The 14,066-nt window shown below is 53.4% G+C and overlaps 4 protein-coding genes across 4 annotated transcripts; 1 reads left to right on the top strand and 3 right to left on the bottom strand.

Moving 5' to 3' along the window:
- Positions 1 to 124: 124 nt before the first annotated feature.
- On the bottom strand, positions 125 to 2,170 carry CAOG_01096 (zinc finger protein). The gene is made up of 2 exons (XM_004365910.2): positions 1,961 to 2,170; positions 125 to 1,467 (listed from the first exon to the last, which is right to left on the bottom strand). The coding sequence occupies exons 1-2, from the start codon at positions 2,098 to 2,100 to the stop codon at positions 255 to 257; spliced, it is 1,353 nt and encodes a 450-aa protein (XP_004365967.2). The 5' UTR covers positions 2,101 to 2,170; the 3' UTR covers positions 125 to 254.
- A 217-nt stretch (positions 2,171 to 2,387) lies between these two features.
- CAOG_01095 (hypothetical protein) lies at positions 2,388 to 6,488 on the top strand. The gene has a single exon (XM_004365909.2). The coding sequence runs from the start codon at positions 2,473 to 2,475 to the stop codon at positions 6,439 to 6,441; it is 3,969 nt and encodes a 1,322-aa protein (XP_004365966.2). The 5' UTR covers positions 2,388 to 2,472; the 3' UTR covers positions 6,442 to 6,488.
- On the bottom strand, positions 6,452 to 8,859 carry CAOG_01094 (hypothetical protein). Its single transcript, XM_004365908.2, has 6 exons — positions 8,739 to 8,859; positions 7,965 to 8,100; positions 7,687 to 7,848; positions 7,485 to 7,578; positions 6,851 to 7,343; positions 6,452 to 6,781 (listed from the first exon to the last, which is right to left on the bottom strand). The coding sequence occupies exons 1-6, from the start codon at positions 8,845 to 8,847 to the stop codon at positions 6,612 to 6,614; spliced, it is 1,164 nt and encodes a 387-aa protein (XP_004365965.2). The 5' UTR covers positions 8,848 to 8,859; the 3' UTR covers positions 6,452 to 6,611.
- A 585-nt stretch (positions 8,860 to 9,444) lies between these two features.
- CAOG_08472 (hypothetical protein) lies at positions 9,445 to 13,689 on the bottom strand (the record flags this gene model as incomplete). Its single annotated transcript, XM_011271742.1, has 6 exons — positions 9,445 to 11,369; positions 11,991 to 12,213; positions 12,290 to 12,427; positions 12,491 to 12,569; positions 12,638 to 12,665; positions 13,368 to 13,689. The coding sequence occupies 6 exons, from the start codon at positions 13,687 to 13,689 to the stop codon at positions 9,445 to 9,447; spliced, it is 2,715 nt and encodes a 904-aa protein (XP_011270044.1).
- Between the last annotated feature and the right edge of the window lie 377 nt (positions 13,690 to 14,066).

Raw genomic sequence — 14,066 nt, 5'->3', positions numbered from 1 at the left:
GTGAGCATTGATGCTTTCTGAACTGTCGAGTTGACCTTAAACTAGACTCGATCCGACCGTCAACACAAGCGAGAAAAAAAAACAAAAAAAAAACAAGAGAAACAAAAGAAGGCGAAAATGGAAATGCCCGAAACGTTATTCTCATTTTTTGGTTTGTTCAAACTACAGCAAAGAAACGCGGCAAAGCAACACAACGCACCAGACACACACACACACACACATAAACACAACACACCCTCTGTCTCCAAAACCGTTCAATACATGACTTGCGGCACAATAGTATGAATCTTGTTGTACTTGATTCCAACCTTCATGCTCTGTTGCGCTTGTGCTTGCTGAATACGCTTGTCTTGGTGCAGTTGAGCACGGGTCTTGCCGTTGTGCAAAATACTCGAGTCGTGGTAGCCGAGCATTCGGTAATTTGCTGCCAGACGGCCAATCGTTTCGGCGTCGCGCGAGTCTTGCCAGCTGAAATGCTGCTTGTAATATCGGCGCAGTGCGCGGTGTCCGAGCTTGGCACCGCTCGCCAGGGTAAGCTCCATATCGTCCTCAGAGATGACGGCGGTGCCGAGCGCGATCAAGCGCTGCTCGTCGACCTCCTCATCGGCGTTGGCGTCGGGGTTGTTGGGGTCAAAGTCAGGGTAGGTTGAGCGGAAGTCGTAATAGTCGGCAAATTCCAGCTCCTCGTCATCCTTGAGCATGCAATGTCCTTTGCTAATCATGTGCTTGCGAACAGCGCCAATCGAGCGGAAGCTGCGGCCCTTGCCGTTGCAATACAGGCAAATGTTGCCCGTGCCAATCTTCTCGCCGAGGTATTTGATCAAGCCACGCAAGTCCACAAGGTACTGCATGTCAGGAATAAAGAAGCTATGGTCGTACGCCATGTGTTCCATGTTCGCCTCAAAGCTGGCTGATTTGCGCGAGCAGAACAAGCAATCCTCCTCGGAGAGCTCGACAGCGCGAGCCAAGTACTCTGCTTCCAAATCCTCCTCCTCGTCGTCCTCTGCGGTTTCGGTGGCTGCTTCGGTTGTGGGTTTGGCATTTTCGGGTGCAGCAGCTGCTTCAGCATTGGAGGTGGCGGTGGCAGTGGTTGAAGTGGAGGCGGCGGCATCAGTGGGCGCCGTGGGCTGCTCTGCCTTGCGACGTGCAACACCATCGTCCTTCTTGTGGTGCTGTTGGGTGTTGTGCTTGCGCTCGGACGCTGCAGCAGCGGCCTGTGGTTGCTCTCCAGAAGCAGCGCGAGCCTCCGCGGCCGCAGCAGCGTCCTTGTGCTTGTTTGACTGGATGTGCGTGGCATACGTGTGCTGGGATGCAAAGTGCTTGCTGCACACGTCGCAGTTGAACTGCTGCGTGCTGGCAGCCCGCTGTGCGGTGGCCGCAGCTGTCGCGTTCTGCGACATGACGCGCTCACCAAACTGCTCTGCGCTCAGCGGCGGCATCTCGGCGACCTTGCGCTTGAGGTTGTACCTGTGTCAAAGCCCAACCATGTCAATCATGTTCACTGTGAGTCTCTGGTCGATGGAAAACCTCCGCTCGTTCTATGCGTTTTGTATTGCGCAACCATTTTATCGCCGTCTTTTTTTTTTTTTTTTTTTTTCGTTTCGGTCGACTCTTGTTTGTTTGAAACCTTCAATGAATCAATCTATTCATTGTGTTCGATTCGAGCAATCGCTGTGTGTCGTGCTGTCTGGAGCGTTGGCTTGGCTGCCAGTTCCCAAGCGCCAAAACCATGTGGAACAAAAGCAGCAAAAAGAGCGGGGCTCGGAACGCCCAGCCGCTCGAACGGAACGGCCATGTGCATTCGCTTGGAGCTTTGGTGCTGAGCTGAGTTGCGTTAAGTTGCGTTGGGTGGAGAGTGGAGCGCGCGAGCGAGCGAAGAAGAGAGAGTAGAGTGGCTGGCATTGCATCCCCATGTGGCCGAGCTTGTCCTCATCCCCATTCCCCCCCCCCATTCATTCACCTGTGCCAGTCGGCCTTGTAGTGGTCGCGCTGGGCGTCGGCAGTGCGGAAGGCAACGCGGCATGTGATGCAGGTGTAGGTCGTGGACGGAACGGCAGCCGCGGCAGCAGCTGCAGCAGCAGAAGTGACGGTCGAAGCCATTTGTACGAAAAAAAAAAAGAGAGAGACTGAGATCAAAGTCTGAGAAAAGCAAAGCACTTGAACAAAACTGGGAAAAACTCGAATGGACTGTTGAACAGCTTGGAAAAGAAGTCAAAGTTGAATGATGGCTGTAAAGTCTGAGATTGGGCTTTTGGCTTCGTTTTGTTCTCCTCAATCCTCAATGATGGATTACCTACAAACACACACTCACACACACAATGTGAGATTTGCAATGCACTTGTCGATAGTTCATCGCGCATCCAAACACGCTCACTCACTCTCCGTTCGCTTCTTGCTCGGATTTTCTCAGAGGAAGAGGTCGTCTTGCTTTGGGTTGGCCCAAACCCCCCTCCCAACCCCCATCGACTCGAAATGCTGTTTGCAGTGGTGCTGAGCTTCCTGTGCGGGGTTGCTGCAGTGCTCGTGGCTGAGCTCGCGCTGCTCCGACGCTGGTTTGTACTCAGTGGTGAGCAACTGACGACGAGCACTGCTGCTCCCCACGACGCGACCTCCAGTCTCAACCATAGTCAGACCAACCGTAATAGTAGTAGTAGTAGTCATAGTGGTAGTGGTAGTCATAACGCGGACGCGTACGCTGCCAGACTCGCGCAGGTCGCTGCGGCTCCATTGCCCGTTCCCGCGCAATCCACTCGCGCAATCTCAAAGCCAGGCAGCAACAGCACTCATCACTCATCTCCACCACCACCCAAGAGCGTCAAGGCAGTCTACCCAGCTCCAAAGTCGACCGCGGGGAGCCTGCCGTCGGTCAAGTCGCAGCTGCGTGACTTTGAGGCCGCGTTCGCTTGGAAGGCAGCTGACATTGTCGCTGCAGCCACTCACCTGACCACCGAGGCCGCCCAGAACCACAGCCATCAGGAGCGCATGCACAAGAAGCTGGGCAAGCGACTGGGCACGACGACGACGACGACGATGGACGACGCTGCCGCCCTCCTCGAACTGCTGGACGACTTTCCCATCGCGCCCCAGACGGGCCAGCGCCTCGTCTACGCCGCGATGAGCACGGACGCCAATAACTGTCGGTGGTTTAATCTGCTGGCCGCGTTCATGTTCCGGCACTTGCGCGATGCGAAAAACCTCCGCCAGTACTTTCTCAGACAAATGCGCAGGCAAATGGCGGCATTTCTGAGATCCGACGCACGCAAGGTTGTCGAAGGGATTCGACTCCGCGATTACGCGTTTGGCTCGTCGCTGCCATGCTTTAGCAACGCTCAAGTCACCACGCTCGTGACCGATCCGGGCGCCGAGCGCTTGGATTTGTGCTTTGACCTGGACTACGTCGGCGGGTTTCGCTTCACTGTGGACATGGACTTGAAGCTGGGATTTACGGCAGCCGTTTCGATTGCAGTCCAGCGCCTGGCGGGCCCAATCCGCGTCTCTGTCGGAGACGCACCACGCGCGCATTGGAGTGTCGCCTTCGTCGAGGATCCCGTCATTGAGCTCGATATCGCGAGCACGGTGGAGGGTCGCGAAATCCCGCAACTCGTCCGCGACCGCATTGTCAACCAGTTTCGGCGCGTCATTCGCCGCAAGCATTTGCTGCCAAACTTTAAGATGCGCAAGTTTCACGTTTACCGCAGCAAGCAGACCCGCGAAGAAGCGGAGAGCAGGCTCGACGCCCAGCAGCTGCGCGACCGCGAGCGCATGCGGCGACGCAAGCGGCGTCGGCTCCAGCGCGACAAGGTGGTTGATGTCACCCTCGAGGACAATCGCACCGTGCGCGTCCGGCCCACCACGGGCCAGGTCATCTCGCCCAGTGACGCCAGCAGCTCTGACAGCGACAAGGACCAGTACTCGACCGACAGCCAGCCTTCGGACGGCATTGACAATCTCTCGTCCGATTCGTCCAGCTCGTCCAGTGAGGAGGAGGACGATGGCGCCGTTGTGGTTCGCGGTGCTTCTCAGCTCGCCGACAATCCGCTCGATTCCATCATGCTGGATGAGCCCGTCGCCGACTTGGGACTGCTTGTGTTGCGTTTTGACCAAATCCTCTGGCTGCACGCCAAGCACGCTGCTTCTTCTTCCATGTCTAGCGTCAGCCAACTGACGAGTCGCTTGTCTCAATGGTTGCTGGACAACATTCACCCTGCTGGCGCCGGCTTGTCGCGGGCTTCGGGAATGCACGATCTGGCCGGTGGTGGTGGGCAAGTCCCGTCCGTGTACGCCCTCGTGTACCTCGATGATGGAATTGAATGCCGCGATAATCACCACGTGAACTGCATCCAGGCCACCCCGCCAGTCCCATTGATGGATCACACCGAGTGGTCTTCGACTCCATCCGGTTCACCGCAAGAGCGTGGCGTTGATGCCAGTCTGTCTGACACGGCCCACAATCGACTCATTTTCCGCGTTTCCTCTCGACACCGCAACCTGCATATTGTTCTCTGCTGCTCATCTCCCCTGCTGCGCGATTCCTACCTTGAAGCATTGGACGCGCCGCAAGTTCTCCCCCTGATGGCAGGGCTTTCCGGCGTCAACCCGGGGGCTATCAATCTTCTCAACCGATACCACAATGTCTGTATCGGAATGGTGTCTATTTCTGTTCAAGACTTGATTCTGCAAATGTCGACCGGGGAGTCGCCCTTCCGGTGCACCTACCGCTTGCCGCTCGCTGCCGGCAGTGAGACGCAGCAGCAGCAAGCCACATTGCGGAACGAGCGGGAAAAACGCTTGGCCCGGTTGCGCACGGGCACCGAGCCTGAAAAGCCAGACGATGCTGCCAGCAAGTCAGGCAGCTCCTCAGCTACGCCTAAAGGAGCTTCGACGCCGCATGGTCCTCCGAGCGTCGGAGGCTCCAGCACCAACCTTAGTGGAATGGGCGGTGGCACAATCCCGCCAACCGGCGCAAATTTGTCTGCATCTCGAGTCAAGAATGCCGGCAGTGCGTCGCTGTCCGGATCCTTTGCCGCATTACACCAGCCTGCTGCCCACCCTTCCAATTTGCTTGCTGAGGCATTCAGCTCGCGCCAGGCGTCTCACAGCTCTGCGTTGCGTCAAGTCTCCAATGCGAGCATAACGCATCTGCTGCCCTGGTCGTTCCTGTCCACAAGAACCGCCGATTCGTTCGACTTGAGCATGGACTTGGTGATTGCCTTTGAACGAGCCCTGCCGCTTCCGGGCGATGCAATTGCGCTGAGTGCCTTTTCAGAGTCACACGCGCCATTCCTGGAATCCGTCTTTGCAGCAGAACAGACCACCCGTGCACGCCACTTGGTGCGGCCCGCCTCGTTTGCACTCGACCGTCAACTACTGGCTGGAGGAGGAGGTGGAGGAGGTGGTGCAGGAGGCATCGCCAGACCTGCTAGTCCCACTGGCTCGATTGGAAGCACCAGCGTGAGCTCGCATGGTGGCAGCATTGGCGGTGGCTCTACCAGCAACCTGAATCTTGTCGTGGGACCCAACACTGGTCCTTCGAATGCAAGCAACGGGTCTGTCTTCATCTCGGGCATTGTCGTTGCGGACAAGGTGGCGACCGACAAGTGGCACCGCTTCGTGCTTCAGACCTTCCCTGTCGCGCCCTACTGTCGGTTTTGCTCGGGCAAAGTCTGGCGCATGGAGGCCTTCCGGTGTGAGCTCTGCAAGTATGTGTGTCACAAGAAATGTTTGCACAACTGCCTTCGCCAAACTCTCTGTCTGGGCATCGATGCACTTGGTGCGCTGAGCGATAACGTGTCTGTTCGATCCGCAAGCGGTGCACTGTCGCCCAGTGGCCAGACGTCGCCGTACAGCTTGGATGGATTGAGCGGGCGGGGCAGCCCTGCGCCCAGCGAGTATCGAGCCCACGACGACGATGACCTGGCTTTGCCGGTCGCGGATGTCGCCAGCCTTCTGGGTGAAGCAGCCGTCCCGCGGTTGGTGGTCTTGACCGAGGGGCAGGAGATTGAAGCCAAGCGAGTCGCCATGGCCGAAGGGAAGCTGCTCTTCAATGAGCTCCCAGTGCGAGAGCGAGCCGCGCGTCTGCACGAACTCATGTCTGTCATCCAGCTGGAGATTGACCTCGAAAACGAGAGTCGCGATGAAGTGACGCGTCTGCTGAACGAGATTGATAACTTTGATACGTTCAGCGAGCCTTCCATGACCGAGTCTGCCTCCGAGTCGCTTGATGTGGCGGATGCCAATGACGATGATGTTGATCGAGCCAGCGTGTCCAGCAGCGGCAGCACAACCGAGACTACGAAGACTCCGCAGCAGCTTGCAGCGCAGTACCGTCGATCCCTCTCCCGGTCGGATGAGCACTTACACTTGCTCACTCTCAAGATGATTCGCTGTTGCTCGGCTCTGAACGAGTGTGGCGAGGAAGTTGATCTCGCTCCACGCAAATAATTCCCAATGTACAGTACAGCATCTTTTAATGTCAAAACTTTCTTCCAGTAGCAGTGCAACTTTGCAAATTGACCAGGAAACTCATGTAATCAAAAAAAAAGTATGTGTATTGGTTGGTGGTGTGTGGCTCTAGTGCAAGCCAGCAAAAGTATTTCAGCTTGGTTGCTAGATTAGCAAGTTGCCAATTGCTGGATCAAGGCACTCAGTTTGGCCGTGTAGTCCTTAATGGAGGACACTGCATTGGGTTGTGTTGCGAGCTCGTTCGGCAGAACCAAGTGGTCTACCAATACGTGGTTTAATCCTTGGTATTCTTGCAAAATGCTGTTCAATGCGGGGGAGTCTATCATACCAATCGATTGTCAGGATGTTGCTGTTTTTTGCTACATTTCAAGGACACGCTGCAACTTACCGTCCTTGATAGAGGACATCGAGTCGAAAGCCGCACGCAGCGATCGGATTGTGGCCGTGTACTTGTCGGATGCCTGCTGACGCTCGCGGATCTCGGCCAAAGAGGGCTCGGGAGGAGATTGCTGTGGGTGCGTCTGAGCACTTCCAGAGACTGGGTGGTTGTCATCTTCTTCTTCGTCATCGTCGTCGCCAACAGGACCAGCGGAGAACCGATCAAGACGCGATGCGGGGCGCGAGGAAGCATGCTGTTCGTCGTCATTTCCAGAGAATTCGTCATTCTCATTCTGATTTTCCTCTTCGTCTTCGTGATCGGCGAGCGCAGTGTCGATGCGAAGGAATTCCTTTGAAATTTCCACATCAGAGTAGTAGCAAGGAATGTTTTCCTCGTTACGAAAGTGCAGCACGCAAAGATACTCCTTCAGCTTGCGCTCGTCTTGATAGTTGGCAAACCATTCTTGAATTTCCGTCTCGAAGCGCTCAACCAGCTGGCCGCACTGTCATAGCGAAATCCCAACGACAAGTACACGATTATTCAAGCCGATTGCAGCAGTTAGGGAAGGGGTGAGAAATCCAGGAGGGGGATACAACACCAACAAAAAGAGCAAAAACGGAACCTTTCTCTTGTATTGACTTACAGCAACTTTCAGTTCGTTGTGATCGTCCGTCATGTGGCCAAACTGATTGAGAAGCTGCTCACGCACATTCATGAGAAGCTCTGTGGGCGAGTCCCTGAAAGAAGGGGGCACACGAACAGAACGGCAAAGGTTGCGCAAGTCAGAATACATTGACCCATTCCCCTCCTCCAAAGAGGCGAACACCAATGACTACTAGACTAACCCCTGAGCATGTTCGACTTGAAACATATCGGCTTCCTCTTCCTTGTTGATGGTTCCAACGCGACGGATGAACTTTGGCAAATCCTTGTTCCAGTAATTGGTGCGATACTTGTCGAGTGGAGTTCCGCAAACTCGCTCCAATGCTTCGATAAGACGCACTTCCCTACGGAAGTGAACACGGAGATGGTGCGGACATCCAGATACCCATCCAATAACAGCCAACAATTGTCAGTGAAAGCTCCGACTAAGGCTGGAACTTTGCCGAAACGCTTCACGTACGAGTTCTTGTAGGCAATTCGTTTCTTGGCCTTCATGTCACCCTTCAGATCCATCGTGTATCCCGTTGACAGCACGCTTTTCGATCGCGCTGAACGTGCCAGGTCTTCTTCGAGCTCGTCCACAACAATTTCGCAGACTGCACACCAAGAAAGCAAAAGGCAAAGGCAAGAAATCGAATGAGTCACGCACCTCTTCAGTACATTTGCGACCAACTCATTGTCTCAGATCGTCACACAGCCACGCAATCCATCCAAATCTGGCGAGTGCGAGGCATTGACAGCTCTCCCCTCGCTCTCTCCCCTCGCTCTCTCTCACGGACTCTCGTCGTTCAACCCAATGCCACTCTTTCATTCGCTTCTTTTCTTTGCTTGTATGAAATAATGCAACGATCGAATGAAAACGAAAAATAATAATAAAAAATAATGGAAAATCAAGCAATTAAAACCAAAAGAATTTCAAAACAAAAAAAATAAAAAAATAAAAAATAAAAAAATGTTCTGTTTGTGATTTTTGCACTTTTGCATTGTGTTCGTCGCTGTGAAGGCTGTGAAGGCTGTGAAGCTGTGGTCGAGGGAGGAATGGGGGTTGGAAGGAATACAAGTCAACAGGCTAAGCCCCAGACCAAGTGCCAAAGGGGGACGAGGTGGGTTGCTGAAAGGGCGCTCCAGCCAACCACTGTTCGCCACGCTCCTCTTCATCACTGAACGAAAGCGAAGCGAGCAGACCGAAGCGAGTCGACGACAAGAGAAAGAGAGAGAAATGCAAGCACAGTACCATCGCAGAGATCCTCGCGATCCAGGAGATCAATGTTGGCGCGAGCGTGGGGCAGCACAACAAGCAGCACCATTGCAGCAGCCCCAAGCAGAACGACACTCCACCGCATTATTATTGGGATTTTAGGACTGGTCTGAGATTCAAACAGCAGTACCAAAAAAATAAAAATAAAAATAAAAGGTTGATCCGATAAATTACAGTTGGATGCTCGAATGGGACTGGGAGAGAGCGAGAGAGCGAGAGAACGGGAAACGGAGGTCGAGCATAGCCTGAAATCACGATTGAAGCATCCAGGAGCAGATTCTGAGAATGCATTGTGAAGAATGTACAAACACTCTTGTTGGAAATGAGCTGCCAGCAAGAAATACGGTTGGCTCAAGAGAACTCTTTCAAAGCAAAGCGGAATGCAAAGTTGTTGAGATATGAAAAACGAGCGCTCTCGATAAAGTTTTCATGCAGCAGGTATAATAAAGCAACTTGTACAAATCGAATGCAAAGCCATGGATGCCTTTTGGTTTCAGTACTGCCACTGGAAAATGGCAAAGAAGAAAAACAGGCAAAAACACAAAACAGCATAGGCATTGGGAGAATCTTCAAATCTCCACAAAAAGCAAAAACAGCAACTCAAACGGCAACAAGAACGAACAGAACAAAAGCGATCCGAAAACTTGGGCAAACAACGAAATGGAATGGCTCAAACGTCGGGCTAGAAGGTCACGTACGAGTCAGCTGGAGTGCTAGGGCTTGGGGAGTGAAACACTGGCGTCTTGTAGACCACTTGCTCATCAGCGGGCAGTTCTGGGGTTGGTTCATAGACTGCATTCTGCTCCTGCGAGTTGGCGTACTGGACGTGCGATGAAGAGCTCGCTTCCGCGGGCTGAGCGTTCGGCAAGACATAGTTTGCAACCTCATCTGCTCCCGCGTTAGCAGACTGCTCCACAGCCTGAGAGTTGGCATACTGAACAGGTGATGACGAGCTCGCTTCGGCGATCTTCGCGTCAGGCGAGACATAGATAGCACCCTCATCGTCTGCGGCTCCCTCCGAGGCTTCAAACACTGGATTGTTGTAGGACACTTCCGCATGATCATCGGTCGCCATGTCGGAGTTTACAAACACGGGGTGTGCATATCCGAAGGCAGGTGCGGCAGGACTGTCGTAAACGACGGCGGAAGAACGCTCTCCGCCAACAAGTGTGGCGTAAGGTACCTCATTCCTCTGGAGAGTGTCATACTCGGCGCTAAACGCACCAAACGACTCGTTCGAAACAGTCGTATTGAACTTGTAGGATGTAGCACTCGGTTGACGAAGAATTCCAGGGACGAGGAAGAAACCCGAATCCCTCTCGTGCAGCGACTTCTGCTGGTTCGTTGAGCGGCGACGACGTGCAAGCACTAGTAGGAGAAGCACCAGGAGAAGGAGCAAAAGTCCTCCCGCACCAGCACCAGCCCCGATCGCTATGATCGTAGCGGAGTCAGACGACGGAGTTTCGATGAACTCGCACCGAGCGGTGAAAGTAGCATTCCAGGAGCTCGAAGAGTTGCAGAAGAGGGCACCCGTGTAACCTCCGACAAGCTGGTAACCCGAATCGCAGGACGAAGTGCATTCAGAGCCAAAGTCGGTCGAGTTGTTCGTGCAGTTCACGGTGCCGTGCGGAAGCGTCAGAACGTCGCAGGCAACAATGGTGCACGAGGCGTCCATCGGGCGGTCCCACTCTCGTGTCGCCAGGCACTCGACAACATCGGCGTAGTCTCCTCCAAGCGAGTAGCCGGGGTTGCAGCTCGGGATGCACTCAGATCCGTAGTTTGTGTTGTCGTTGGTGCACAGAACAGCACCGTTTTCAAGCGTCAGAGGATCGCACGATACAATCGTGCATTCTGCTTGCAGCGTTGCGCTCCACTCGCGCGACGCCTGACACGTCACAGGATTTGTGTTGGCTTCGCCAAGGGTGTAGCCTGCATTGCAGCTCGGTGTGCATTCCGAGAGGTAGTTTGTGTTGCCATTGGTACAGTCGATGGCACCGTTTTCGAGAGTCAGAGGGTCGCACGACACAATCTGGCAGTGCGCAGAGAGGGTTGCGTTCCACAGCTGCGAGGCGTTGCAGCGCACTGCGCCAGTGTAGTCGCCCTCCAGTGTGAAGCCGGCGTTGCAGTACGGGGTGCACTGCGAGTTGTAAGCGATCGTTCCTCCAACGCAGTTCAGTCCACCATTACCAAGAGAAAGCGCGGGGCAGGCGATCGGGTCGCAGTAGAACGTCTCGGGACGTGACCAGGTGGTATCCGCTTTGCACACCGAATCGACAGTAGCAAGTGGCGCGTAACCACGCAGACGGAAGCCAGCGTTGCAAGAAATGGTGCAGATACCACCAAGCGAGTATCCATCACAGTTGACAGCTCCATTGGTTGGCGCTGCCATAGTGTGCGGGCAATGTTCCGCATACAGAACACACGTTGGTGTCGCGCGCGACCACACACCGACAGAAGCAGTGCTGGACAGGCAAGTGACTGGAACAACACGCTGCGATGTGCCGTCCACGACATAGCCCGAATCGCAAGAGTAGGTGCACACTGTTCCGATGCTGCGAGTGGTCGGCTGGCAGCTCACGCTGCCGAGAGTGATTGAGGTTGGCGGGGCTGGGCAGTAGTTTGTGATAGTGTTACAAGAGCTCGAGTAAGAGGACCAACCGAAAGAGCTAGTGTAGTCTGAGCAAGTGATGGTTGCGGCGGCAGACAGCTGATATCCATTGTTGCAGCTCATTGAGCAAGTTCCCTGATCTAAAGGGCATTGTCGAAACAAAAAACAAAAAAACGAAAACAAACACAAACGATCATTTTGATGAGTTTTTGCATGCGGGCGCATCCTGACAGTTGAACAGCATCAGTACTCTTACAAGTCGTGCTCCCGCATGTGAATTTGCCATTTGCTGGATTGCTTGGATTGCCACAGTTGATCGTGTTGCATTGGAAATTGCGCGTCGACCAAAACTTGTTTGACTGACACGTAACAGTGCCTGAAGCGGATGTTGAGCGAGTGCCGGTGGCACACGAATGACTGCAAACGCCACCAACTGTCTGTCGGTTGCAGTTCCACGAGCCAGACGTGAATGATGCAGGGAAACCACACGACTTGGCTGCCATCCTGCAGCAGGTGTACTTCCAGCGCCGGTCCTCATTACTGTTGCTGTTAACTGCAAGCCATTCAACGCAAAGGGGTCAGACACAATCTTATGATCCACCAATCGTACGATTCTTTACCTGAAGACATGCCAGCGATAAACTGAAAAGACTGGGGGCAGGTGTAGTCTAGACTTCCGTCAAAGTTGTTCACTTCGGCAGTCGTCGAACACCCACCCGTGTACTCGAACTCGGGAATCATTTGAACGGTTTTCACTTGATAAAGACGATCTTCTTTCGAGCCCCAGTGGCGCGAGTTCATCCCGTAGATTGTTCGACCTCCTGTCACAGTCCAGCTGAAATCCTGTCGTACCAACAGGCATCAGCTCCAGATCAACACAAGCTACATCCATCCTGAATGCGAATCCAAAGCTTATTACCTTATCCCAATCGTTCATCTGAAAGTAGTTTTGGTCGGGAACGTTCCCTTTCGTGATTTGCTCGCCAGAATGCGTGATGCAACTCCTGCGATACTTCCACCAACGGTCTTCATGGCCGTTATCGTGCTCGGATTCAAACTAACAGCGGATTTACACAGTCAGCGCCAGCACATCATGCAATGCAACGCTCCCCGTACTTACGCCCTTGAACCAGCATTGCACTTCCGTGCCCACATCGGCCGATTCCCAGTTGCTGTTGTCCATCGTGAACAGATGATACCTATATTGCGACAAAGTAAGTCAATTGGAGCAAACGCACCAACAGATCCTCGCGAATTGCAAACGTACCATCCATAGTCGGTATCGTAAAAGGTCGCTGTCAAGAGAAGAAGACAAAGTTAGATCGACAACTCCCGCGGCTTCACTTTCTCAATCCCAGCAACACCCCCCCTCTTCGGCTGATCTCTACACTGCTGAGCTCGAGCTTGATCAACAACCGCTATCCCAGATCGAAATTTCTGAAGCACATTCTCCTGCGCAAGCCACGCACCGCTGCGGTTTTGAGAAGGGTTTTTTTTTTTTTTTTTTTTTTGCTTTGTTTTTTTGGTTTTTGGAATTGTTGTTGCTTTTGTTCGGTTGTGGTGGGGTTTTGTTCCGCGTCCGTCGAAATGCGAGAGAGGAAACATGACAGAGTAGCGAAGAACACAGATCAAAGTCACAAACGTCCCTTTCAACTGAAGACAGTCGAGCTCCAGCAAGAGCAAAAACAACACACAAACGGGAAAAAAAAAAAAAAACACGGGAATCAACACCTCGCGTCAATCAGGCGACCGAATGACCCGCACGCCTCGCTGTGGCGCTCTCCATCGCTGTGGCGCTCTCCATCAGTGTCTCGCTCGCTCTCAAAGCTCCAACAGGCTCGTCTTGGTATCTGATTGCACTGGTGCGGTTTGTCGAGTGTTGTCTTGATCGTGAAACGATTCACACTTGACCAAAAAGAATAAAAAAAAAACTACAAACCTGCTTCATTAAAAACGGTCCGCAATAGCGTTCAGCCCACGCTCGCTTGCGTACGGACAGTCGCAATAGATCGCGTCAGGGACGGCAGTGATGACAGTGATAAAGATGGTTGTGGAAGTGAAGGTGGTCGGGATGGTGGTGATCGGGATGGTTGGAGTCGAGTGGAATGAGGTTGGGTGCGGTGGGTTTGGGTGCGGGGTGGGATGAGTAATCGCATCAACACTGTCAAGCTGAGTGGATGATGATGTGCAAGATACTGCAGTGTTCTGCGTCGGAGATAGGAAGTGCAAGTTGCGGATTTGGTACGCACCGGAAGAGTTGTGGACAAGCGCCGCAAGCACCAAAAACGCGACAGTTGTCACCAGCCGACCTGACAGCATTGTGAAACGAGAGAAAAAAAAAAAAAGGTGAAATGCGTCCCCACAAATCCACAACGGAAAGTGGTGATAAGACAGTAGAAGCGGCAGACAGCTCAAATGGGGCCGCTTGCAAGCGGACTCAAACGTGCATCAAGATTGACGTTGCAGCAAAATACATTGGCATGAACGGGCGAGATTCACAAAGCAGAATTAATTTCGAAAAGGTTTTGTACACGGCCAACGAGTCATGCTGCAGTCTGACGTAAGACCGGCATGTGGCACGAAACGATGAGAGCAACAAACAACAATGGAATGACAACGACAATAAAAAGTTCAAGCGAAAATGCGTAGACACAACCAAAAACGAGAAAGAATCGAACGGCGCCAGTTGATGCGAA

Source organism: Capsaspora owczarzaki (assembly GCF_000151315.2).
Source record: "Capsaspora owczarzaki ATCC 30864 unplaced genomic scaffold supercont2.1, whole genome shotgun sequence".
In the NCBI taxonomy this organism is placed as follows: Eukaryota; class Filasterea; order Ministeriida; family Capsasporidae; genus Capsaspora; species Capsaspora owczarzaki.
Note: the sequence above shows the minus strand (reverse complement) of the source record. Positions and strands in the feature narration are given on the sequence as shown.